This window comes from Primulina eburnea, chromosome 18, assembly GCF_022965805.1.
Source record: "Primulina eburnea isolate SZY01 chromosome 18, ASM2296580v1, whole genome shotgun sequence".
Taxonomy (NCBI): Eukaryota; Viridiplantae; Streptophyta; class Magnoliopsida; order Lamiales; family Gesneriaceae; genus Primulina; species Primulina eburnea.
In genome coordinates this window covers 2,840,319-2,868,275 of record NC_133118.1, presented here as the reverse complement: position 1 = coordinate 2,868,275, position 27,957 = coordinate 2,840,319, and the positions used below count along the sequence as shown (strand labels likewise).

The 27,957-nt window shown below is 39.4% G+C and overlaps 2 protein-coding genes and 1 non-coding gene across 3 annotated transcripts; 2 read left to right on the top strand and 1 right to left on the bottom strand.

The window, feature by feature from the left end:
* Window positions 1-27,957, top strand: LOC140818997 (uncharacterized). Its single transcript, XM_073178977.1, has 2 exons — window positions 1-131; window positions 25,877-27,957. Exon 2 carries the CDS (start codon window positions 25,921-25,923, stop codon window positions 27,715-27,717), a length of 1,797 nt encoding a protein of 598 aa, XP_073035078.1. The 5' UTR covers window positions 1-131; window positions 25,877-25,920; the 3' UTR covers window positions 27,718-27,957.
* On the top strand, window positions 123-2,540 carry LOC140818998 (uncharacterized). Its single transcript, XM_073178979.1, has 3 exons — window positions 123-2,055; window positions 2,199-2,275; window positions 2,363-2,540. The coding sequence occupies exon 1, from the start codon at window positions 165-167 to the stop codon at window positions 1,956-1,958; it is 1,794 nt and encodes a 597-aa protein (XP_073035080.1). The 5' UTR covers window positions 123-164; the 3' UTR covers window positions 1,959-2,055; window positions 2,199-2,275; window positions 2,363-2,540.
* Window positions 13,702-13,807, bottom strand: LOC140820338 (small nucleolar RNA R71). The gene has a single exon (XR_012115415.1). It is a non-coding gene; the product is annotated as a small nucleolar RNA R71 (small nucleolar RNA).

The window sequence follows — 27,957 nt, the reverse complement described above, 5'->3', positions numbered from 1 at the left end:
AGAGTTTTCAGCTTAAAAACAAACACGAGTCTTTTTGTGTTGTTAGAACAAAGGAGAAAGTGCATTTAACAGGTAAAGATCGCTGCTGTTCAAGTTTAATCCATCAAAGATTATGTCAACAGAAAATCGGGGTTGATTTTGTTTTTGCTGTTGGCCGAAGAAATATGAGGCTAAACCAGGTGACTCGGAGAGGAATTTTAGGCAAATGCTCCTCGTATCCGACTGTGAGTGACTATCAATTTTCATATTTTTGTGCTACATTTCGTAGTGTAAGATCACACAAAGAAATACAAAAAGAAAAACCCAGATTCGATTTTAGTTGTATACATGAGCTGGACGATGCGGTGTGCATGTTTCATGAAATGGTCAGAGTGAGACCGAAACCTTCCGTTCGTGTATTCAACAACCTGTTGAGTGTGGTGGTAAAGTTGAAACACCATTATGCTGCCCTCCAAATGCTTGATGAAATGCGTCATTTAGGTGGCGTTCTTGTTGATGAATACACTATGAATATCGCGATTAATTGCTATTGCCACCTGAATCGAGTTGATTTTGGGTTCTCAATCTTTGGTTGCTTATTCAAGATTGGTCATGAACCAGACATATTCACCTTTAACACTCTCATCAAAGGGTTCTTCTTAGCAGATAAGGCTTTTCATGCCGTGGAAATTTTTAAAAAGTTGTTAAGAGACAAACCATGTGAGCCAGATGAAGTCACATTCCTAGCCGTAATCAATGGGCTGTGCAAAGCTGGGCAAACTCTCATGGCCCGTGATTTTCTTGGTACGTTGGCAAAAGGAACTTGCAAACCTCATGTCCGCTCTTATAACACGATAATTGACAGTCTCAGTAAAGATAAGATGGTAGATGACGCTCTCCAATTGTTGAACCAGATGATTGAGAAAGAGGTTTCACCAAATGTCGTCACTTACAATTCAGTGATCCAGGGCCTTTGCAATTTTGGCCGATGGAAAGAGGTGAAAGACTTGTTTATTGACATGCAAGGTCTCAAAATCTATCCAGATGTGATTACTTTTAATATATTGGTCGATGCATTTTGCAAGGAAGGAATGATCGATGAGGCGGAGGATATGTTGAAAAGCATGAAGAAAAGAAATATTTCTCCTAACATTGTTACGTACAACACCTTGATGGATGGATATTGTTTGCAAGGAGGAATAGATAAAGCACGGAGATTGTTTGATTCCTTAGCTTTAATGTGCCTCAAGCCTGGTATTGTTAGCTACAACATTATGCTCAATGGATACATTAAAAAAAGAAAGGTGGATGAGGCTTTGAACTTTTTTCATGAAATATCCTCTAATGGATTGGAGCCTTCAATTGTTTCCTACAATATCATGCTGCAAGGATTATTTTGTGGAGGTAGATATGATGCTGGCCAGAAGCTTTTCAATGAGATGGAAGCTCAGAAAGTATACCCCGACATGATTACTTATTGTGTTATGTTACGAAGCTTGTGTAAGACTCAACAATTTACCCAAGCATTTTCGTTTCTGCAAACTATGGAAGATAAAGGTCTCAATCCTAACATAGTCATCTACACTATCATGATAGATGGATTATGCAAGGGTGGAAAACCTGATGTTGCTAGAATTCTTTTCAACCAACTTCATTCGAAAGGTTTGAAGCCCAATGTTGTGATTTATAACATCATGATCGGCTCACTTTGTCTAGAGGGACATGTGCAAGAGGCAAAAGATATGCTAATAGATATGGAAAAAGTTGGTTGTGCACCAGATAGAGTGACATTCAATGTTTTTGTTCAAAACTTGCTAAAAAGAGAGGAACTTAATGAGGCAATGCAGCTCTCTGAAGAAATGGTAAGAAGGGGTTTCTCAGGTGATGCAACAACCGTGTCCATGCTATTTCATAAGTTCGAGGAATGTCGAGATAGTGTTCTGCTGGATATGATGAAAAGGCTTGTTCCAAGAAAATGAATAACCCTTCTCTGAAACCTGAGTTTCCTAAGTTCCTAATTGAAGTCATATACATCTTTCCATGCCAATAAAGATATGAAACTACTCACATAAAATGGTAAGTTTGTACGCTCTAAAAATCTAATGATTGCTGAAGCATCGTTTTTATGTTGAATGCATTCTACGTTTATTGCAACACTTTAGTCGGTTTAGCAACTTGTTTTTTGTAATTTCAATTTCATTTTTATTTCCTTGTGTCAGTTGATTGTTCGTGGGACATGGAAGTCTAAAGAGAAGGCAGGTTTATGAAAGACCTGGTCTGCTATCTACTGACTTTGGTGAGTCCACATATTATATACAGATGGTACTGAATTAAGTATGATTTCTACGCCCGATTGTGTTACATTCAATGTTTTTGTCCAAAGCTTGCTGAAAAGAAGGGAATTTTATGAGGCAATGCTACTCTTGGAAGAAATGATTTAGAAGGGTTCTCAACTATGTCCATACTACTTTATAAGTTTGGGGAATGTCGAGATAGTGTTCTGCTGGTTATGATTAAGAGGCTTGTGCCAAAAAATGAGTCACCATTTTATACCATTCCGAGGGCCGAGGCACCATCCAGAATGAATCGGGAGTTCCGGACGTGCTTGTCAAATCGACACTTCTTTGGAAGAAAATTGTGTTATTGATAGAGGAGGATTTTACGTGTTTTTCGTACCATGTTATGTCGCATTGTGTTGCATTTACCGTTTAGACTGCATGCATTTTGTGTTATTTTAGAGTAATTTATATCTTCGTGTGGCTCATGTGTTTAGTTGGCAAAAATGCAGGAGATTCGTGCAAAACTGAAGATCAAAGCGAGAAATTCGAGAGACCTCCGCCCGGGCGCACATTTATATCCGCCCGAGCGCATCCAAGGCGTGAATAAAAAGAAGATTTGCGAGAGTTGTCCACCCGGGCGGAAACTTTCATCCGCCCGGGCGCGCCAAAGAAAAATAGAAATTCAATATCTGCGAGAGTCATCCGCCCGAGCAGAAACTTATGTCCGCCCGGGCGCGCTTGTAAATTTGGAAAAAATTCTGGACGATTCCATTCCTTATTTTCTGAAGGTGGATGATATGGTAAGGGTTTGGGGCACGAAAAACGGGAGATTCTAGACTTCATTGAGAGCCGCCACAAGCTTTGGAGAGATTTTCGCGCTTGGATTGAAGATTCGAGGATTTTCGGGCACCGTTCTTCGCGTTTTTCGCCAATTCCATTATTTCTAATTTAGTTTTCATCGTTTAACCATTGATTTGCTGATTTCAATCATGAATTCGAGTAGCTAACTTTCTAATATTCGTTGGGATTTAAGGGGATCCTACCCCAAACTTTGATATAATTAATTACACCTCGATTTCTGATTTATTCTTGATTATACTATTGTTTTATTGTGTTGTTAGAGCGTAGCTAATTTTAACAACGTTTTTATATTGCGAGTGGGTTCGAGGGAATAACTTGTGATAGGAACGAGTAGTATAATCCGTGGATCTATAATTTACATACACGTATGAAATTGGATACACGCCGATAGTCATAGTCCTGAGGGTCGAAAACTAGGGGATTTCATAGATCGAAATACAATTCACTCTTGATAAATAATTAAAGACATTTAATTACTTCATTGAGTCGAATTAGTTTGACATAGCTCGAGAGAGAGTGTTCAATTAAATAGGAAATCCTGTCGGAAGCATACGATTATTATCGAATAAATTAATTAATTAACGAGGGGTAGGTGAACCGATATTCCCAACAAATCCATTTCTTATTGAATTTTATTCAACCATTTTGGATACTATATCTGATTATTTAATTTAGTTTTGAATCTTTTATTATCTGTTTAATTATTTAAGAACAGTAGTGTTAAAACAATCAAATCAATTTTCGTTGTTAAATGTTCAATAACTGAAAGTAATAATTGTTAAATACAGTCTCAAGTGGAACGATACTCGTACTCACGTACACTATACTATTACTTGACATCGTGCACTTGAGATTAATTTTTGAGCATACAAAACCATAATTTATTGAGGATTCTATTGTGCAAGTTTTGCTCGATCAAGTTTTTGGCATGTAATGCCCGGAAATTTAATCCTGTTAATCCGTAATTATTGATTTATAATTTGACATGATTATGAAAGGATTAATCGAGACACGAAATACAGGTACGTGTGAAAAGTGTGTGTATTTGTGCGAAGGACTCACGCACATGCGCGGACCAATGCGCGCACATGCGCGCATCGAACAGTGGGCTTCGCGCATATGCGCGAGTGATTGTGCGCATATGCGCGAAGGGGACAGTAGCCCCCCTAAATTTCGATTGGCCCCGCGCATATGCGCCGATAGTGTGCGCGCATATGCGCGAGGCGAGGTGTGCAGCACGCGCCGAGACATGGTCTCGCGCATATGCGCGAAGACAATGCGCGCATATGCGCGAGAGGATTTGCGCGGAATTTTAAGGCGACACGTAGCTAGTGCATGCACGAGTATATATATGTATACATACAGAATTTGTAAATCGGAGAGAAAAAGAATTGGAAGCCGAGGGATTTTGATTTCAAAACTCTCCTGTGAAATATCCGTCCGTCTGAATTATAATCCGACTTCGGTACCGAGTTCCTATCGACGTAGGCTACACTTTGACGTAAGTTTTGCTACGTTTTGACATGTTTGGAAATTATGCTATTGTCAGAATTAAATAGGATTCATATATGATGTTCTTGACATGTTAGACATCGTAGAATCGAAGTCAGATTAAGAAATAGACTGATTATGAAATTATTATGATTTTCTGATTATAATCAGTTGCTATTGGACAGATATGGATTATGGATTGATTATAGATTGAATGGGATATAGGTTATGGATTGTAACTGTTATCTAGTGATGTTGTATTGACGGGAATAGTGAGATTGTACAGTTATGCCGTCAATTGTGAATTAAATCCAGATTGATCAAGATTGTTATGGAGTTGACTGGTATATTGATATGAGACTATTGATATTGTCAGTACCAGACAGGCTTTGAGTTCAGGACTTTGACTGAGCGGGAAACCGAGGCTGCAACGAAAGGTATAAGTCAATGTGGTATTGGGAGATGGACTTGAGTCAGTTTAGACTTGGGTTTCTCTAAATCACATACTTTACTTTATTGCATTGATATTTGCATTGAGTTGATTGATATACTTGTTCTCTTGAGTTTAGACAGCAGGTATTAGAGGAGTCATCTTATGACAGAAGTGCCGTTAGTGGTGGGATCACCACGGGCACATTGCACGATGTCATAAGATGGTGTATGGGCGGATGTGCCAGAGTCTGTCACTGGATGTTTGGCTATCGATGTGGATAGGATGGTGGCTTTTTCTATTACTGTTAATCAGTATTGTATCGATGTGGATAGATTAGTAGCTCTTCTATTACTGTTAATCGATGTCATATCGATGTGGATAGAATTAGAGTTGCTTCTATTACTGTTAATCGGTACTATATTGATGTGGATAGAATAATAGCTTCCTCTATTACTGGTAATCGATACCGTATCGATGTGAATAGAACTGGAGTCTTTTCTATTACTGTTGATCGATACCATATCGGCGTGGATAGAACTGGAGTCTTTTCTATCACTGTTAGTCGATATACGCATGCCAACATCTGGAAACCGGGATCCCTAGACTAGGATTGAGTCTAGTCTGAATTATGATTGATGTCGACAGTTTGATTTGAGATTGTTTATGTTTCAGATTTTGATACATATTCATGTTACCTGATTACATGCTTTATATTGTTTATATGATTGCATGTTTCATTGATTTATACTGGGGATTATATTCTCACCGGTATATCCGGCTGTTGTCTTGTCTGTATGTGTGCTTGACAACAGGTGGGACAGGTCCAGGGTCGAGGAGATGAAGAGCTAGATCGTGATTAGAGTAGTGACACTGGACTTGGACTAGATGTAGGGTTAAACACTTGACTTTAGTTTAAACCCTAATTTGAATAAATGTGTTGTAATACAGGACTTTTAGTTTATATACTGATATGTATATATGTTTTAATTTCACTACGTTCCGCATTTTAAAAAAAAATTTTAGACCCTGTTTTTAATTGATTAATTAGTCCCAATTATGATTAAGAACTTGATTAGCGTCCGGGTCCCCACAACAGGTGGTATCAGAGCGATAGATCCCTTAGACTAAGATAGGAGCTAGTGAGCGGGGTAGATTGAGATTTTCTTTCCTGCTTTTGATTGCTAGTATGATTCCTGTTTTAATATATGCTACTTGAACTATCTGATATTGATATGGTATTGTATATTATTGTAATGGATCAGCTGTAAGATGATCCGAGGAGGATTGAAACTGGTAAGTGGTAGTTGGAATTACTAACCTCTTCGATTATCAGATATGCCTCCGAGAAGAGTACCGGAACAGGGTAGTACCTCGAATCCTCCCATGGATTTGACCCCTACTCCAATGGAGCAATTGTTGAAAAGATTTCAGTCATTTCATCCACCGACTTTGAAAGGAACGGAGAATTCCGTGGAATGTGAAAGTTGGTTGGACGACATTGAATCACTGTTTAACTCTTTGGAGTATACTGAGGAAAAGAGGGTGAAACTGATCGGACACCAGATGCATGACGTTGCTAAACACTGGTGGAATACGACAAAACGGGCTTTGGAATTACGAGGTACGGCCATTACCTGGAATGTGTTTAAGACTGAATTTTATCTACGGTTCTTTCCAGTTTCATATAGGAAGGACAAGGGAGCCGAGTTTGCAAATTTGAAACAAGGCCAGTTGAACATTGAGGATTATGTGGCTAAGTTTTCTACTCTGCTTCGATTTGCCCCTCATGTGGCTGGGAGTGATGAGGCCGTTGCAGACCAGTTCATAAATGGTCTAAATCCTGAAATATTTACCCTGGTAAATACCGGAAGGCCAAACAATTTTACCGATGCCTTGAACCGAGCCAAGGGAGCTGAAGCCGGATTGATAAGACAGAAAGAGGCTACGTTTGTGCCTTCAGCACCGAGTTCACAGATGCCTCCACCATTTCCTCGATTTGAGAGTGGTAGTGGAAGTGGGAAGAAAGACTTACTGAAGGCTAAAGGGAAGAAATTCAAGAAAGCTGGGAGTAGCTCCTCTAGTTCTAGTGGCTCTAGACAGACTAGTCAGGGCCAGAATTATACAGGACCATACTGTAGCACCTGTGGAGGGAGGCATTCCACAGAGCAGTGCAGAGGAGTGTTCGGCAATTGCCGCATCTGTAAGCAGCATGGACACTTTGCTCGAGTGTGTCCCCAGAGAGGTGCCCAGGGATCACAGGCAGCTGAGTCATCGGGATCAGTTGCTCAGCCAGGGAGACGACCCTCTGCCGTGCATTCCTTTCAGCCAGCACCGTCTACTCTGTCACAGCAGAGGCCAGGAGAGGGCCAGACAGTGAGCCAGCCTCCTAGACAGCAGGCCCGATTGTTTGCGTTGACTGAGGAGCAAGCTCAGGATGCACCTGATGATGTCGTGGCAGGTAACTGTTTTATTTCTGGTTATCCTGCATATGTATTGATTGATACTGGCGCATCACATACTTTCATATCTGAGCGATTTGCTTTGATGCATTCTTTGCCTATTGAGTCTTTAGCTACTGTAGTATCTGTCTCGTCTCCGTTAGGGACAGGTTTGATATCAGTGAAGTCTGTGAAATTTTGTACACTGCAGTACGATGGGCATACGATTGAGTTAGACTGTATTGTACTTGGGTTATCTGATTTTGATTGTATCATCGGTATCGATACGTTAACCAAGTACAGAGCTACAGTCGATTGTTTCCACAAGATAGTTCGATTCAAACCTGAGATGGCTGAAGAGTGAAAATTTTATGGTAAGGGTTCTCGTGCTAGAATTCCTTTGATATCTGCAATAAATATGACTCGATTATTGCAGAAGGGAGCGGATGGATTCCTGGTATATTCAGTTGATTTACTGAAGAAGGGCCCATCATTGGCGGATTTGCCAGTGATGTGCGAATTTGCTGATGTCTTTCCAGACGAGATTCCTGGATTGCCTCCGATTCGAGAGATAGACTTCAGCATAGAGTTAATGCCAGGAACAGTTCCGATTTCGAGAGCTCCATACCGGATGGCACCAATCGAATTGAAAGAGTTGAAGGAACAGTTGGAAGATTTACTGACCAAGGGTTATATCAGACCGAGTGTATCTCCTTGGGGTGCTCCAGTACTGTTCGTGAGGAAGAAATATGGGTCGATGAGACTTTGTATCGACTACAGGCAATTGAACAAGGCAACGGTAAAGAATAAATATCCATTGCCTCGTATTGATGATCTGTTTGATCAGTTGCAAGGTTCATCTGTTTATTCCAAGATCGACTTGAGATCTGGATACCATCAATTGAGAGTCAGGGATTCTGATATCTCAAAGACAGCATTCAGAACCAGGTATGGACATTATGAATTTATTGTCATGCCATTTGGTTTGACGAATGCCCCGGCGGTATTTATGGGACTGATGAACCGCGTCTTTCAGAAATACTTGGATGATTTTGTTATCATATTCATTGATGATATATTGATTTATTCAAAGAATATGATTGAGCATGCTAATCATCTGAGGACTGTGTTGAGAATTTTGAGGGCAGAGAAACTGTATGCTAAATTGTCGAAATGCGAGTTTTGGCTGAAACAGGTTGTGTTTTTGGGTCACATTATATCGGGAGACGGTATATCAGTTGATCCCAGTAAGGTTGAGGCAGTGATTTCTTGGCCGAGACCTACATCTGTGCCGGAAATTCGCAGTTTTATGGGTTTTGCAGGATATTATCGTCGATTTATTAAAGATTTTTCGAGTATTGCCAAACCGATTACGCATTTGACTCAGAAGAATGCTCCGTTTAATTGGTCTGAGGAATGTGAGACCAGTTTTCTTGAGTTAAAGAAGAGATTGACCAGTGCGCCTGTGTTGACGATTCCTTCAGGTACTGGTGATTTTGTGATTTATTGTGATGCATCTCATAGAGGACTGGGATGTATACTGATGCAGCGAGGGCATGTCATTGCCTATACCTCGAGACAATTGAAACCACATGAGACCCGTTACCCAATTCATGATCTTGAATTGGCAGCCATAGTCTTTGCATTGAGGATATGGCGACATTACCTCTACGGTGAGAAATTTGAAATATATTCTGATCACAAGAGCTTGAAATATCTGTTTTCGCAATCAGAGCTGAATATGAGACAGCGGAGATGGCTGGATTTACTGAAAGACTTTGATTGTGAAATCAAATATTATCCAGGGAAATCCAATGCAGCAGCAGATGCGCTGAGTCGAAAGGTATGTGCACTATCCTTATCGACGATAGGTGTCTCGAATTTGATTGAAGACTGCTGTTTGTCTGGATTAATATTTGAGACAAATCGTCAGCCTCTGAGATTGTGTGCTGTTCGGGCTGAACCAGAGCTGCTTTTGGAAATTAAAACAGCTCAGAAAATTGATCAGAATGTACAGAATTCGATTGCGATGGTTAGAGCTGGACATCGATCGGAATACCAGGTTCGAAATAATATTTTGTATGTGAATAATCGATTAGTTGTGCCGAATGTTTCGGATTTGAAACAGCGAATACTGACAGAAGCGCACAACAGTCGTTTTAGCATTCATCCTGGTGGTAGGAAAATGTACAATGATTTAAAGACACAGTATTGGTGGAAACAAATGAAAGCTGATGTGACTACATTTGTAGCCAAGTGTCTGAATTGCCAACAGGTGAAAGCTGAGAGGAAGAAACCTGGAGGACTACTACAGAGTTTGTCCATTCCTGAATGGAAATGGGATTACATTTCCATGGATTTTGTGACACAGTTGCCGAGATCCTCCCGAGGTTGTGATGCGATTTGGATCGTGATTGATCGATTGACCAAATCTGCATGTTTTATTCCATACAAGATGACCTATAGATATGATCAGATGGCCAATATCTATGTTCGAGAAGTAGTGAGACTGCACGGAGTGCCGAAGTCGATTGTTTCAGACCGTGACCCTCGATTTACTTCGCACTTCTGGCAGAGCCTGCAGCAAGCTCTTGGTACGAAGTTACATTTGAGTACCGCATATCATCCACAGACTGATGGACAGTCAGAGCGTACGATACAGACATTGGAAGATATGCTGAGAGCTGTAGTGCTTGATTTTAGCACTGGATGGCAAGATGCATTACCACTTTGTGAGTTTTCGTACAACAACAGCTATCAAACGAGTATTGAGATGGCACCATTTGAAGCGTTGTACGGAAAGAAATGTCGATCCCCTCTTTACTGGGATGATATCTCTGAAGTTCCTGAGACTGGACCTGATATGATCAGAGATATGACTGAGAAAGTAAAGCTGATTCAGAAGAAAATGAAGGCAGCCCAGGACAGACAAGCCAAATATGCCAACCTTCGACGACGACCGTTGGTATTTGAGGCAGGAGACCGAGTATTCCTGAAGATTTCACCTTTCAGGGGTGTTGTCCGATTTGGAAAGAAAGGGAAATTGTCTCCAAGATATGTAGGTCCATATGAGATTCTTGAAAAGATAGGAGATCGTGCCTATCGACTAGCATTGTCGCCTTCATTGTCCGAGATACATGATGTCTTCCATGTATCAATGCTGCGGAAGTATCTTCCTGATGATTCTCATGTGATTCAACCAGACGAGACTGAGCTGGATGAGACATTGACTTATGTCGAGAAACCGATCCGGATTATCGATCGTAAAGAAAAACAGCTCAGAACAAAGATGATTCCATTGGTGAAAGTTCAATGGACTCGTCATGGCGTTGAAGAGGCCACGTGGGAGACTGAATCTGACATGAGACAGGAATTCCCAGCATTATTTTACTGATGTAAATACGTACTCGCCTGTAATTACAGTCCTTCTTAATGATATGATTTGATTATCGATGATTTCGAGGACGAAATCGTATCTTAGGGGGGGAGAAATGTAATGCCCGGAAATTTAATCCTGTTAATCCGTAATTATTGATTTATAATTTGACATGATTATGAAAGGATTAATCGAGACACGAAATACAGGTACGTGTGAAAAGTGTGTGTATTTGTGCGAAGGACTCACGCACATGCGCGGACCAAATGCGCGCACATGCGCGCATCGAACAGTGGGCTTCGCGCATATGCGCGAGTGATTGCGCGCATATGCGCGAAGGGGACAGTAGCCCCCCTAAATTTCGATTGGCCCCGCGCATATGCGCCGATAGTGTGCGCGCATATGCGCGAGGCGAGGTGTGCAGCACGCGCCGAGACATGGTCTCGCGCATATGCGCGAAGACAATGCGCGCATATGCGCGAGAGGATTTGCGCGGAATTTTAAGGCGACACGTAGCTAGTGCATGCACGAGTATATATATGTATACATACAGAATTTGTAAATCGGAGAGAAAAAGAATTGGAAGCCGAGGGATTTTGATTTCAAAATTCTACTGTGAAATATCCGTCCGTCTGAATTATATCCGACTTCGGTACCGAGTTCCTATCGACGTAGGCTACACTTTGACGTAAGTTTTGCTACGTTTTGACATGCTTGGAAATTATGCTATTGTCAGAATTAAATAGGATTCATATATGATGTTCTTGACATGTTAGACATCGTAGAATCGAAGTCAGATTAAGAAATAGACTGATTATGGAATTATTATTATTTTCTGATTATAATCAGTTGCTATTGGACAGATATGGATTATGGATTGATTATAGATTGAATGGGATATAGGTTATGGATTGTAACTGTTATCTAGTGATGTTGTATTGACGGGAATAGTGAGATTGTACAGTTATGCCGTCAATTGTGAATTAAATCCAGATTGATCAAGATTGTTATGGAGTTGACTGGTATATTGATATGAGACTATTGATATTGTCAGTATCAGACAGGCTTTGAGTTCAGGACTTTGACTGAGCGGGAAACCGAGACTGCAACGAAAGGTATAAGTCAATGTGGTATTGGGAGATGGACTTGAGTCGGTTTAGACTTGGGTTTCCCTAAATCACATACTTTACTTTATTGCATTGATATTTGCATTGAGTTGATTGATATACTTGTTCTCTTGAGTTTAGACAGCAGGTATTAGAGGAGTCATCTTATGACAGAAGTGCCGTTAGTGGTGGGATCACCACGGGCACATTGCACGATGTCATAAGATGGTGTATGGGCGGATGTGCCAGAGTCTGTCACTGGATGTTTGGCTATCGATGTGGATAGGATGGTGGCTTTTTCTATTACTGTTAATCAGTATTGTATCGATGTGGATAGATTAGTAGCTCTTCTATTACTGTTAATCGATGTCATATCGATGTGGATAGAATTAGAGTTGCTTCTATTACTGTTAATCGGTACTATATTGATGTGGATAGAATAATAGCTTCCTCTATTACTGGTAATCGATACCGTATCGATGTGAATAGAACTGGAGTCTTTTCTATTACTGTTGATCGATACCATATCGGCGTGGATAGAACTGGAGTCTTTTCTATCACTGTTAGTCGATATACGCATGCCAACATCTGGAAACCGGGATCCCTAGACTAGGATTGAGTCTAGTCTGAATTATGATTGATGTCGACAGTTTGATTTGAGATTGTTTATGTTTCAGATTTTGATACATATTCATGTTACCTGATTACATGCTTTATATTGTTTATATGATTGCATGTTTCATTGATTTATACTGGGGATTATATTCTCACCGGTATATCCGGCTGTTGTCTTGTCTGTATGTGTGCTTGACAACAGGTGGGACAGGTCCAGGGTCGAGGAGATGAAGAGCTAGATCGTGATTAGAGTGGTGGCACCGGACTTGGACTAGATGTAGGGTTAAACACTTGACTTTAGTTTAAACCCTAATTTGAATAAATGTGTTGTAATACAGGACTTTTAGTTTATATACTGATATGTATATATGTTTTAATTTCACTACGTTCCGCATTTTAAAAAAAATTTTTAGACCCTGTTTTTAATTGATTAATTAGTCCCAATTATGATTAAGAACTTGATTAGCGTCCGGGTCCCCACAGTCGTTGCCGGGGACTATTAATCTACAATTTTATTTTTAATTATTTTCTTTAGCATTATTTTATTTTTTGAGCTAACACTCCATATTTTATTCCAGATACCTTGTCTAGTGCATGCCAAAGTCACTTAACGTGGAGCTTGAATTCGATCCTGAAATTGAAAGAACTTTCCGCAGGCGAAGACAGCAGCAGAGACTAAAAGAACTGATGGAGAGGCAGTTGAATGATCAAGAGGAGGAACGTCGTGAAGATAGACATGTGGAGTTGCCACGCTGCACTACCGATGCTGGAGTATGTCCAACCTTCTTTGGATGGAGCACGCCCAGCATTGTGAGGCCTATGGTGCGAGCAAACCAGTTCGAAATCAAACCAGCTATAATTCAGATGATTCAGAACACAGTCCAGTTCGGAGGATCTGCAATAGATGACCCAAACACGCACATCGCAGATTTTCTTGAAATTTGCGATACTTTTAAATTCAATGGAGTTTCTGATGATGCTGTTAGGTTGCGTTTGTTTCCTTTGTCTTTACGTGATAAAGCTAAAGCATGGTTAAATTGCTTGCCTGTAGGTTCGATCACTACATGGGAAGACATGGCGAAAGCATTTCTCATTAAATACTTTCCTCCATCTAAGACCATGAAGCTGCGGGCAGACATTACAACATTTGCTCAATCCGATCAGGAGTTTTTATATGAGGTATGGGAACGCTTCAAGGATTTACTACGATGATGCCCACATCACGAGTTACCACTTGGGTTAGTCGTTCAAACATTTTATTATGGTTTGCTTACTCCTAACCGTACTATGATAGATGCTGCTGCTTGTGGAAACTTGTTGAGAAAAATTGCGGAAGAAGGATATGAGTTGTTGGAGTAGATGGCTGCTAGCAGCTATCACCCTCAATCAGAAAGAAACAACCAGCGGAAGAGTGCAGGAGTTCACCAGGTAACTGATTTTTCTACTATTACTGCACAACTTGATGCTTTAAACAGGAAACTAGACAGCTTGAATGTGGGTGGCACGACGATGCGTCTTCAAGAGATATTCTGTGAAAAGTGTGGAGGAGAACACTATGTGAAGGACTGTCAAGATGACAATCCATTTTATGTGCAAGAAGGGGCACCAATAAATCAAGTGGGAGTCCAAAACCGCCCAAGGAATGACCCTTATTCGAACACATACAATCCGGGATGGAGGCAACATCCCAACTTCTCATGGGGTGGCCAAAACAGTCAGAATCGACCACAGGGAGGACAACCATATGGAAAACAACCGATGTACAGATCTGATCCTCCTAGAGAAGAAAAGTCCAACTTGGAGCAAATGATGTCTAAGTTTATTTCATCCACTGAAACTAGACTTCAAAACAAAGATGCATCGATAAAAGGGCTCGAGAATCAAATTGGACAGTTGGCAAAGATGATAGCAAGTAGAGAGCCGGGCACCTTGCCAAGTAACACCGAGACCAATCCAAAAGATCAAGTGAAGGCCATTGAGTTGAAGAGTGGGAAAATTTTAGAGTCGAAAGAAAAAGAAAAGAATCAAGTGCTGCATGAACAGACTGAGACATCTAAAGGTAAATCTTCTAACTCTACACCAGCACCCACTGCACAACCTAAAATTGTTATTCCTCCACCTTTCCCTGCAGCATTGAAAAAAGCAAAACTAGATGCACAATTCGATAAGTTTCTTGAGGTATTTAAGAAATTGCATATCAATATTCCCTTCGCCGATGCTTTAATGCAAATGCCTAGTTATGCTAAATTTTTTAAGGACATCTTAGCAAACAAAAGAAAGTTGGAGGATCACATGACGGTGAATCTTACTGAAAATTGCTCTGCTTTGGTGCAAAACAAAATCCCACCGAAACTTAAAGATCCAGGGAGTTTTTCTATTCCTTGCATGATTGGTGATGTTGTTTTTCATAAAGCCTTGTGTGATCTTGGTGCAAGTATTAATCTTATGTCGTTGTCTGTGTTTAGGAAATTGGGATTGGGCGAACCTAAGCCACTGAGGATGTCTTTACAACTGGCTGAAAGATCTGTCAAATATCCACGAGGAGTGATTGAGGATGTGTTAGTTAAAGTAAACAAATTTATTTTTCCTGCGGACTTCGTGGTGCTTGACATGGAGGAAGACATGGAGATGCCTTTGATTTTGGGGAGACCATTCCTTGCAACTGACAAGGCTCTGATTGATGTTCAAGAAGGGAAGTTGAGATTGAAAGTGGGAGAGGAATAAATTACTTTGGATGTCTTTAATGCACTTAAACACACTCTGCATTCTGATAGTTGTTTTAGAATTGATGCTTTTGATCCGCTTGTGTCTAACTATGTGCAGGATGCTCTGAGGGACCCTTTGGAGGCCACTATCACTACTGAATTGGGAGAAGAGGAATTGGACGAAGAAAAAGCTGAAATAGTGGCATACTTTAATGTCAACCATCCATGGAGAAAGCCAATGAGGATGCGACTGGAAGATCTGGGGGATCGAAGAGATTTGACCCTTCCAAGCCAAGCATCGAGGACCCACCGACGTTTGGGCTCAAACCATTGCCTCCGCACCTAAAGTACGTCTACCTAGGTGAGAATAACACTTTACCTGGCATTATTTCTGCTACTTTGACAGATGTGATGGAGGACAAACTGTTGAAAGTCTTGAAAGCACACAAGAGTACATTTGCGTGGAAAGTGGCAGATATTAAAGGGATCAATCCATCAGTCTGCATGCACAAGATCTTGATGGAAGAAAAGTACCCACCTCTCGTGCAACCTCAGAGAAGATTGAATCCAAAGATGCAAGAGGTAGTAAAGACAGAAACTATCAAACTCCTTGATGCATGTATTATCTATCCTATATCTGATAGTGCATGGGTAAGTCCTGTTCAGTGTGTGCCGAAAAAAGGTGGGATTAATGTGATCACAAATGAAAATAATGAATTAATACCCACTAGGACTGTTACGGGATGACGTGTGTGCATTGATTATAGGAAGTTAAATTATGCCACCCGTAAAGACCACTTTCCCCTTCCCTTTATTGATCAAATGCTTGAGAGGTTAGCGGGTCATGAGTTTTATTGCTTTTTGGATGGGTATTCAGGGTATAATCAAATTATGATTGCGCCCGAGGACCAAGAGAAAACTACTTTCACTTGTCCTTATGGCACTTTTGCTTTTAGACGGATGCCCTTTGGTTTGTGTAATGCCCCTGCCACTTTTCAACGATGCATGACCGCTATATTTCATGACATGATAGAAACATTTCTTGAGATTTTTATGGATGACTTCTCGATTTTTGGTTCTTCTTTGATGTCTGTTTGCAGAATTTGAAGGTGGTGTTGATGAGATGTGAGGAGACGAATTTGGTGCTGAATTGGGAAAAGTGTCATTTTATGGTGCAAGAAGGGATAGTATTGGGACACAAGATATCAGAGCATGGAATAGAGGTGGATAAGGCAAAAGTCGAAGTTATCAAGAACTTACCACCTCCGACATCCATAAAGGGAGTTAGAAGTTTTCTAGGTCACGCCGGCTTTTATCGGCGTTTTATCAAAGATTTTTCTAAAATTACCAAACATCTATCTTCCTTACTTATGAAAGATGTGTCCTTTGATTTTAATTCTGACTGTTTACAGGCATACGAGAAGTTGAAGGAGCGCTTGGTGACGGATCCTGTCTTGGTGGCACCAGATTGGGATCTACCCTTCGAGGTCATGTGCGATGCCAGTGATACTGCGGTGGGAGCTGTGCTTGGACAGCGGCAAAACAAGGTATTTCATACAATTTATTACGCAAGTAAGACCTTAGATGAGGCTCAACTAAATTATGCGACGACTGAAAAGGAACTACTTGCAGTAGTATTTTCTCTCGATAAATTTCACTCATATCTTGTTTTGTCGAAAGTCATTGTTTACACCGATCACTCGGCACTAAAATATTTACTTGCTGAAAAAGATGCAAAGCCACGCCTACTTCGGTGGATTTTATTTTTGCAAGAGTTTGATTTGGAAATAAAAAATAAGAAAGGTGTTGAGAATGTGGTGGCAGATCATTTGTCTAGACTAGAGCTTGTTAGTAATGACTGTGTAGATCAGGCTATTAATGATTGGTTTCCTGACGAGCAACTGTTTGAGATGAAACATTGTCCTTGGTATGCAAATTTCGCTAACTTTCTTGTCACATGCACACCACCACCAAATCTATCATTTTACCAACGAAAGAAATTCTTCTCTGACGTGAAATATTATTTTTGGGAGGAACCGTTTTTGTTTAAGATTTGTGCAGATTCTATGATAAGAAGGTGTGTTGCAGAGGATGAGTTTGGGCAGATTCTCAATCATTGTCATGACCGTGAGGTAGGTGGTCACTTTGGACCAACAAGGACGGCATCTAAGGTACTTGAATGCGGCTTTTATTGGCCAACCCTTTTTAAAGATGCTCGTTCTTATGTGCTAGCATGTGATAAATACCAACGGACATGTAACATCTCTAACCGTAATGAAATGCCATTGAATAATATCATTGAGTGTGAGGTTTTTGATGTGTGGGGGATAGACTTCATGGGACCGTTTCCCAGTTCATTCACGAAAAAATATATTTTGGTGGCGGTTGACTATGTGGCTAAATGGGTAGAGGCAGAAGCATATTCCCTAATGATGCTCAGGTGGTCTTGAAATTTTTGAAGAAAAACATTTTTAACTGATTTGTAACACCAAGAGCAATCATTAGTGATGGTGGCACCCACTTTTGCAACAAACTCTTTGAAAAACTTTTAAGCAAATACGGTGTCACACATAAGATATCTACTCCCTATCACCCACAGACGAGTGGTCAAGTGGAAGTGTCGAACCGAGAGATAAAGCGAATTTTGGAAAAAGTTGTAGTTGTCAGTAGGAAAGACTGGTCAGTAAGATTAGATGATGCTCTTTGGGCATATAGCACTGCTTTTAAAACACCTATCAGCACTACACCATATAGGTTGTTGTTTGGTAAAGCATGTCATTTACCTGTAGAGTAAGAGCATCGAGCATACTGGGCTACAAAAGCATTGAACTTTAATTTTACTGATGCAGGTGAAAGACGTCCGCTGCAACTGGATCAGTTGGAGGAGTTCCGGAATTTGGCATATGATCTTGCACTATCTTACAAAGAAAAGACAAAGAGAGCTCATGACAGGCGAATCATCGAAAGGGAATTCCAAGAAGGTGAAAATGTCCTGCTCTACAACTCCCGGTTGCGACTGTTTCCCGGAAAATTGAATTCGCGATGGTCCGGTCCATTTGTGATTTCGAAAGTTTACCCATCGGGAGCTGTAGAATTGCACGACGGAAGGATGAGACATTTACGGTCAATGCCCAGCGACTGAAGCACTACATGGGTGGCACAGTTGAGCCACAACTTGTAATCACCCAGTTCCAGGACAATCCGAACTGAACTGACCGACAGTCCAGCTCTCGACTATAAATTGAGAACTACCTCTCGTTCTCTTATCTTGCATTTAATTCAATTTTTAGTTTGTGCTCCTATTATTTTATTTTATTTAAAAAAAATGTGAACAGCCGTGAAGCTTCCGCCCGGCGGAGACTTACATCCGCCCGGGCGCCCCTTTTTCAATTAAAATGCCGTGAAGCTTCCGCCCGGGCGGAAATTTACATCCGCTCGGGCGCACCTCTTTTTCAAATTTTTTTTTAAAAAAAATCGAAGACTTTCCGCCCGGGCGGAAACTTATGTCCGCCCTGGGCGGATCGCGCAGATTAAAAATCTGCGTGACTTCTTTTTCCTCCCCATTCATACCCTAGCCGCCCCCCACGCGATTTTTCGGCCCTTCTCTCTAAAGTTTGCTCAAATCTCTTGCCTTATACCAATTTCAGGTACAAATCGTGGTTCTCCATCATCACCACGCATCAAGAAGCAATTTTCCTGCCACAAGTGACATTTTCTGGCCACCTCTACAAATTCTCCAACCACCGCTGCTCTCTCCGGCCGCCGCCACCGAATTCCGGCGAAGCCTTCTCCGGCGACACGGTTACTACGCCGAGCTACTTGTGCTCTTCCCAAATAATCCACAATGGCACCTAATAAAGCTCGGGTAAGTCACGGCGCTTCTTCTTCGTCATCTCATAATTCCCAATTATTTGTGAATCCTGCGGCTAGGGAACGATATGAGCATGCAAAAATACATAGAGCTTCGCTTCGCGAACGGGGTTTCCAGTTTGAGCAATACATAGATATTATCAATCAAATTGAGAATAGAAGTTGGGGTAAATTTTGCCGTCAACCGCATGCCGCGGTGGTACCCGTGGAGAGAATTCTATGCCAATGCAGCGGAGAGGAACGATGGTAAGGAATTTGTGCGAGGGAAGCTGGTCGATTTTAGTTCAGCGGAGCTTAATAGGGTGCTTGAGACACCGGCGGTAGACGACTCAGTTTATGTGGCATGTGCGGCAGAACCGAATTTAGACCTGATGATGCAGGGAATCTGTTATTCGGGATCTCCGTGGAAGACACCTGGCTCACACACCTATTTTGCCGAGAAATATCTGCTTGTCCCGGCTTCGTTGTGGTATGCATTTCTGGCCACACTTTTGATGCCAGTCAAGCACACGAGCGAAGTCCAGAGGGAGCGAGGGCTACTGCTCTATGCATTGATCACTCAGATGCCACTAAATGTGGGAAGGATAATCCATTCGCAGATCCAGCTGAGCATTCATAACCCGAATGTCGCATTGTTCTTCCCCCACATTATCATAGAGCTATGTGTGGACGCTGGGGTCATTTTTCAGGATGACGATGAGTGGTTGCCACCGACTAAGGCCCTCGATGACGCTAGCTAGATCCAGAAAATAACAGTGCGACGGAAGGCTTTACCGCAGTTTGGCCCCATCTGGGACGGCTACATTTTTGATCCCGTGCCACAGCAGCCCCCACCACCGGCCACGCGACCTCGACGTCGCCTTCTTCAGGACAGGATGGATGAGTTTGCTGCATTCGCTGACCATCTGTTGCAGTGGCAGGCTGTGAGTCAGACGTATCAGACGGCTACTGATGACATGCTTCGCCTATCCCTGAGCCACAGTGGTGTCGACTCAGCCCTTCTCCCACCACCCATGCCAGTCTTCCCGCCGCCGTTCCATTTTCATTACGCCGATGCACCAGAGCCAGACGCTGTGGTTCCCCCGGAGGAGCACGATGAGGAGGATCTGTGAGAGGGGAGTCACTTTTATCCCTTCTTTTCTTTATCACATTTCTTTTCGTTCAGGTTATTTATTTTCGTTTATTGATATTTCTGCTGCATGTTTAGGTGGTATTCCATCCATTTTGTTGTGCCTATCTGTCTCTTTTTCTATCGTCTGTTGCATTGGGGACAATGCTCGACTTTAGTATTGGGGGGTGGATGGGTGTTGTGTCGTCTTTGTCATGTTGGTGCCTTGTTCGTTTTGTTTGTTGGCATATAGTTTTAGTTGTTTTTGCATAGGTTTGTGCATCAGCCGACATTGTTTGGAGTAGTACATTGTTAGCCAAGGATGATTAGGAAGTGATGAGACATGCCTTGTCTGTCGTGTATTCGCACATCTTTAGCACATACTATGGTAAAAACATACAGTTTATTTAAAACATTGAACTCTCTTTGCACAAATGTTAGAACTAGAAGCATGCATGATAAGCTGGTGAAAATTTTAAAACTAAAGTGGGGAACAAAGATGTTTGAAGGTGTAAATTGAACTTGACGACATTCTCTTGAGTAGGGGTATCTATCAGCATCGAAAAAAGAGAGAAAAAGATGGAGATGTAAGGTGTGGGGGAGCCGAATAAAGGAATGAAATCCTATTCCTGGCTAAAGTTGGAGATTAAAGGTGTTGAGGAGCCGAATAAGGGAATGAAATCCTATTCCTTGAAGCTGAAATGAAAAGTTCTAATATAGTCCTTTCATTACTGTATTCTTATTCAGGAAAGAAAAAAGAAATATATATATATATATATATAAATAGTTGAGAATGGATCTTTCTATCATTTGTGATGCTAGTTGAGACAACAACACACACACGTGTTCAGGCTTTATTTGAAACGATGTCTAGATCAAAGGAAGTGCGAAGAAGTATGATTTTACATCGATCGACAAGGGAATATGTTGAGTTTCGCTGAGGCTAGTTGATGACTATAAATTCACTGTCGAGCTATTTTGTGTCATGGTATATTTTTTCTTGTCACCTATTTTGCTCGAGGGCGAGCAAAAGGTTAGTATTTGGGGGTTGATATAGGAGGATTTTACGTGTTTTTCTTACCATGTTATGTCGCATTGTGTTGCATTTACCATTTAGACTGCATGCATTTTGTGTTATTTTAGAGTAATTTATATCTTCGTGTGGCTCATGTGTTTAGTTGGCAAAAATGCAGGAGATTCGTGCAAAACTGAAGATCAAAGCGAGAAATTCGAGAGACCTCCGCACGGGCGCACATTTATATCCGCCTGGGCGCATCCAAGGCGTGAATAAAAAGAAGATTTGCGAGAGTTGTCCGCCCGGGCGGAAACTTTCATCCGCCCGGGCGCGCCAAATAAAAATAGAAATTCAATATCTGCGAGAGTCATCCGCCCGGGCGGAAACTTATGTCCGCCCGGGCGCGCTTGTAAATTTAGAAAAAATTCTGGACGATTCCATTCCTTATTTTCTGAAGGTGGATGATATGGTAAGGGTTTGGGGCACGAAAAGCGGGAGATTCTAGACTTCATTGAGAGCCGCCACAAGCTTTGGAGAGATTTTCGCGCTTGGATTGAAGATTCGAGGATTTTCGGGCACCATTCTTCGCGTTTTTCGCCAATTCCAGTATTTCTAATTTAGTTTTCATCGTTTAACCATTGTTTTGCTGATTTCAATCATGAATTCGAGTAGCTAACTTTCTAATATTTGTTGGGATTTAAGGGGATTCTACCCCAAACTTTGATATAATTAATTTACACCTCGATTTCTGATTTATTCTTGATTATACTATTGTTTTATTGTGTTGTTAGAGCGTAGCTAACTTTAACAACGTTTTTATATTGCGAGTGAGTTCGAGAGAATAACTTGTGATAGGAACGAGTAGTATAATCCGTGGATCTATAATTTACATACACGTATGAAATTGGATACACGCCGATAGTCATAGTCTTGAGGGTCGAAAACTAGGGGATTTCATAGATCGAAATGTTATTCACTCTTGATAAATAATTAAAGACATTTAATTACTTCATTGAGTCGAATTAGTTTGGCATAGCTCGAGAGAGAGTATTCAATTAAATAGGAAATCATGTCGGAAGCATACGATTATTATCGAATAAATTAATTAATTAACGAGGGGTAGGTGAACCGATATTCCCAACAAATCCATTTCTTATTGAATTTTATTCAACCATTTTGGATACTACATCTGATTATTAATTTAGTTTTGAATCTTTTATTATATGTTTAATTATTTAAGAACAGTAGTGTTAAAACAATCAAATCAATTTTCGTTGCTAAATGTTCAATAACTGAAAATAATAATTGTTAAATACAGTCTCCAGTGGAACGATACTCGTACTCACGTACACTATACTATTACTTGACATCGTGCACTTGCGATTAATTTTTGAGCATACAAAACCATAATTTTATTGAGGATTCCATTGTAGTAGAGGCAATTTTATCTTAGACAAAAAGCTTGTTGAAGCTACCGTCTTCCCTTTGCCAACGCCTCAAAGAAACTACAGTAAATAAAGACGTAAATGAAACAAATCGAGTAGGATATTATGAGGCTCGAACTCGGCTGTTTAAGATCTATATAATCTCGAGCTAGATTCAAACTTCTATCACGAGATTCAAACTCGCCTTGTTTTGAAACTACTAAGCTCGTGAATAACTCGAATTCGGTTCATTAATAACTTGTTTATCATGTTTAACGAGCATGGATCGAGCTCCGTTCGTTTTCGAGCTTCTCAAGTGGGCTTGATTTCGAGCTCATTAAACATAATATTGCTCAAGTTCTAGCTGTTTTTGAGTTCGTTAAAGATAGAATCAAGATTGATTATACAATAAAATATATCTCTGCATATAAACAAATGTAAATTAACACCGAAAAAGTGTAAGTCCATTGATAAATAACCAAAACGACAAACCTAACAATTAAAAAAACTTAAACGAACCATACAAACGAAAGTATTCGCGAACAGTAAACAAGCTCGCGAACCACATAAACGAACCGAGCTCGACGATTGCACTAGCATTTGGGCTTCCCTTCCCAAGGTTTGTCTATGACAAAACACCTAAAAATGTTGTTTAATTCGACGATTAGTAATCTCAGTCTGTCCATCCGTCTCAAGATGATAAGAACTACTACTTCAAAATAGTGCCACTAAAATGGAATAGCTATTCCCAAAAGGAGCTAAACAAAATGAGATCACGATCAGATACGATTATCTTTTGATAATTACCTTAAAGTGAAGATCAATTTGTTCATAAAATAAATTGTAATATAGCATTTGTAAGAAATATCAATATGATTAAATATATTTTGTTGAGCTTTGCTAAAAAAAAATCGTCTTTCAATGTCCGAATATTTTGATATCATCGTCATTGTCATCGCTTATTGTAATACACCGTAATATCTAAAATAAAAAAAGTAAACACAAATATTTAACTATTGAATTTTATAAGAAATAACATAATAAAAAATAGCACATAATCAAATTTATTTTTATTAGTGTCAAACAAAGGAAAGCATAATAAAGTTGGCAAACAAAATAATTCCTTCTCAAAGGTTTTTTTAAAAAAATCATTCTTAATAATTAAATTAATTTTTTAACTCAATAAACTAAACAAATATTATTATTGCAAGAAATAAAAAAAGAAAAATATTGAAACCCAAATTTATATTTTTAAAATATTAAAAATCATCCAAATTTAGAGTTTTCAGCTTAAAAAACAAACAATGGTAATGACCCGAGATATTAATTGGACTGTCCAAATCGGAGTCAATACACCGGATACTTCTCCTCTTCCCAAGCAGTCATCATAGCCTGGGCTCTCATACAAGTACCCGGGTAACCTACTACCCGAACCACCTCGAGAATTGCACAACACTCAAGTATGATTGATACATGCCGTCTAATATTAAGATCATTCATTTATAATAATTATTAATATTCATTCACAATATTTGTTGATATTCATTAATATTAAGTATCACATTTTTTTTACTTCTAAAATGACACCATCAAAAGCCAAACAATATCAATTTCAAACTAGATTTTTTGGCATCTCAAAATAATCAAATTTGAGTTTTTAAAGGGTAAAATCAATTATCAGTGGAATCTAATTATGTATCATTTGTAACAATTTAGGTATCACATTTTTATTTCACGGGTCTCATCATCAAAAGTCGCTCAATATTGACTTCAAATTATTATTTTGACATCCTCAAATAATCGAATTTGAGTCTTTAAATTGTAAAATCAAATATTTATGGACTCAAATTAGGTATTATTTGTATTAATTTACGTATCACATTTTTACTTCATGAATGTCATCATCAAAGATCACTCAATATTAACTTCAAACTATATAATTTGACATCCCCATATAGTTGGATATAAGTATGTAGGAAGTAAAATCAAGTATTTGTAGATTCCAATTACCAATTTAGGTATCATATTTTAACTTCACAAATGATAGTCAAATCAAGTATTTGTAGACTCCAATTAGATACTCTTTGTATCAATTTAAATAAAATCAAGTATTTGTGGACTCAAATTTGGTATTTATTTGTATTAACTTTGGTATTATATTTTTTACTTCACAAATGACACTCAAATCAAGTATTTGTAGGTTCCAATTAGATAATCTTTGTACCAATTTGGGTAAAATCAAGTATTTATGGACTCAAATTATGTATTTATTTGTATTAGTTTAAGTATCACATTTTTTACTTCACGAAAGTTATCATCAAAGACTTACTCATATTTGAATGTAGTGAACATGTTTTTTTTTGGTATTAAATCACATTAATACTTGGGGAAGTTGGTGAAAATCCCCAATCAAAACATTTCTTTTGGTTCACTCCCTACCCACAAATTTGTGGTACTATGTCATACAAAATGTGGTACACTTCATGTGGAAATGTGGTATTAAAATAGTACCCAGGGACTGAACACAAAAAAAATCAACGGCTGACGACTGAAGGCCAATTTCCCGTTAATACTTCACTCTAATTCATATTCAAAGGAAACTCCAACATGACTTTGTTATGGTGACCATTAAAACATCAAATATATCTTCAAACAAAATATGAGTATCAAATGAGCCAAGTCATGTATTTGTTATCCCAATTTAGATATTTTGTATTTACTTGTATATGATGGTGAGGAACAAATTTTTTTTTTTTTTTTGGTATTAAATCACACGAATAATTCATCATAATGCATATTCAATGGAAACTCCAATAGGACTTGTTTTATGGTGATCACTCGAACATCAAATATATTTTCAAACCAACTATGTTTATCAAATAGGTCAAATCAGGTATATGATATATCAGTTTAGGTACCTTGCAGGTTAAATGAGTACTTACTCGTGTTTGATGGTTAGTTGAGAATATGATATATCAAAATTTTATTTTTTGTATTAAATTATATGAATATTTCATCCTGTGTATCTTCATATAAAAAAACATGAACTCATTAAAACAAATTATCAAACATATAAAAAGCATGAACTCATTAGAACTACATAGTCACTCACAACTGAAGCAAAGTTCCAAACACATAAAATGCATGGCATGTGAACAACATAGTAAAATTTGAAGATCATCGGGGCTGATTTTGTTTTTTTGCTGTTGGCCGAAGAAATATGAGGCTAAACCAGGCGACTCGGACGGGAATTTTAGGCAAATGCTCCTCGTATCCGACTGTGAGTGAATATCATCCATTTTCATATTTTTGTGCTACATTTCGTAGTGTAAGATCACATAAAGAAATAGAAAAAGAAAAACCCAGATTCGATTTTAGTTGTATACATGAGCTGGACGATGCGGTGTGCATATTTCATGAAATGGTCAGAGCGACACCGAAACCTTCCGTTTGTGTATTCAGCAACCTGTTGAGTGTGGTCGTAAAGATGAAACACCATTATGCTGCCCTCCAAATGATTGATGAAATGCGTCATTTGGGTGGCGTTCTTTTTAATGAATACACTATGAATATCGCGATTAATTGCTATTGCCACCTGAATCGTGTTGATTTTGGGTTCTCAATCTTGGGTTGCTTATTCAAGATTGGTCATGAACCAAACATAATCACCTTTAACACTCTCATCAAAGGGTTCTTCTTAGCAGATAAGGCTTTTCATGCCGTGGAAATTTTTAAAAAGTTGTTAAGAGAGAAGCCATGTGAGCCAGATGAAGTCACATTCCTAGCTGTAATAAATGGGCTGTGCAAAGCTGGGCAAACTCTCATGGCCCGTGATTTTCTCGGTACGTTGGCAAAAGGAACTTGCAAACCTCATGTCCGCACTTATAACAAGATAATTGACAGTCTCAGTAAAGATAAGATGGTAGATGACGCTCTCCAGTTGTTGAACCAGATGATTGAGAAAAAGGTTTCACCAGATGTCGTTACTTACAATTCAGTGATCCAGGGCCTTTGCAAGTTTGGCCGATGGAAAGAGGTGGAAGACTTGTTTATTGACATGCAAGGTCTCAAAATCTATCCGGATGTGATTACTTTTAATATATTGGTCGATGCATTTTGCAAGGAAGGAATGATCGATGAGGCGGAGGATATGTTGAAAAGCATGAAGAAAAGAAATATTTCTCCTGACATTGTTACGTACACCACCTTGATTGATGGATATTGTTTGCAAGGAAGAATAGATAAAGCACGGAGATTGTTTGATTCCTTAGCTTTAATGTGCCTCAAGCCTGGTATTGTTAGCTACAACATCATGCTCAATGGATACATTAAAAAAGGAAAGGTGGATGAGGCTTTGAACTTTTTTCATGAAATATCCTCTAATGGATTGGAGCTTTCAATTGTTTCGTACAATATCATGTTGCAAGGATTATTTTGTGGAGGTAGATATGACGCTGGCCAGAAGCTTTTCAATGACATGGAAGCTCTGAAAGTGTATCCCGACATAATTACTTATTCTGTTATGTTGCGAAGCTTGTGTAAGACTCGACAATTTACCCAAGCATTTTCGTTTTTGCAAACTATGGAAGATAAAGGTCTCAATCCTAACATAGTCATCTATTCTATCATGATAGATGGATTATGCAAGGGTGGAAAACCTGATGTTGCTAGAATTCTTTTCAACCAACTTCATTCGAAAGGTTTGAAGCCCAATGTTGTGATTTATAACATCGTGATCGGCTCACTTTGTCTAGAGGGACATGTGCAAGAGGCAAAAGATATGCTAATAGATATGGAAAAAGTTGGTTGTGCACCAGATAGAGTGACATTCAATGTTTTTGTTCAAAACTTGCTAAAAAGAAAGGAACTTAATGAGGCAATGCAACTCTTGGAAGAAATGGTAAGAAGGGGTTTCTCAGGTGATGCAACAACCGTGTCCATGCTATTTCGTAAGTTCGAGGAATGTCGAGATAGTGTTCTGCTGGATATGATTCAAAGGCTTGTCCCAAGAAAATGAATAACCCTTCTCTGAAACCTGAGTTTCCCTAAATTCCTACTTGAGAATAGAAATATCTACCAATCGATATGGTTATTCTGAAGATTGCGCTTGTCATTTATGTTCGTGGTACATATGTTGTATGTGTATTGAATTATATTTTTTCCCAGAAATATAAAGAGAATCAGCCAAACGAGAGCAACATTTGTACTTGTACAAATGGTTATGGATAATTTTTTTTTAAGAAATTAAAAGAACCGT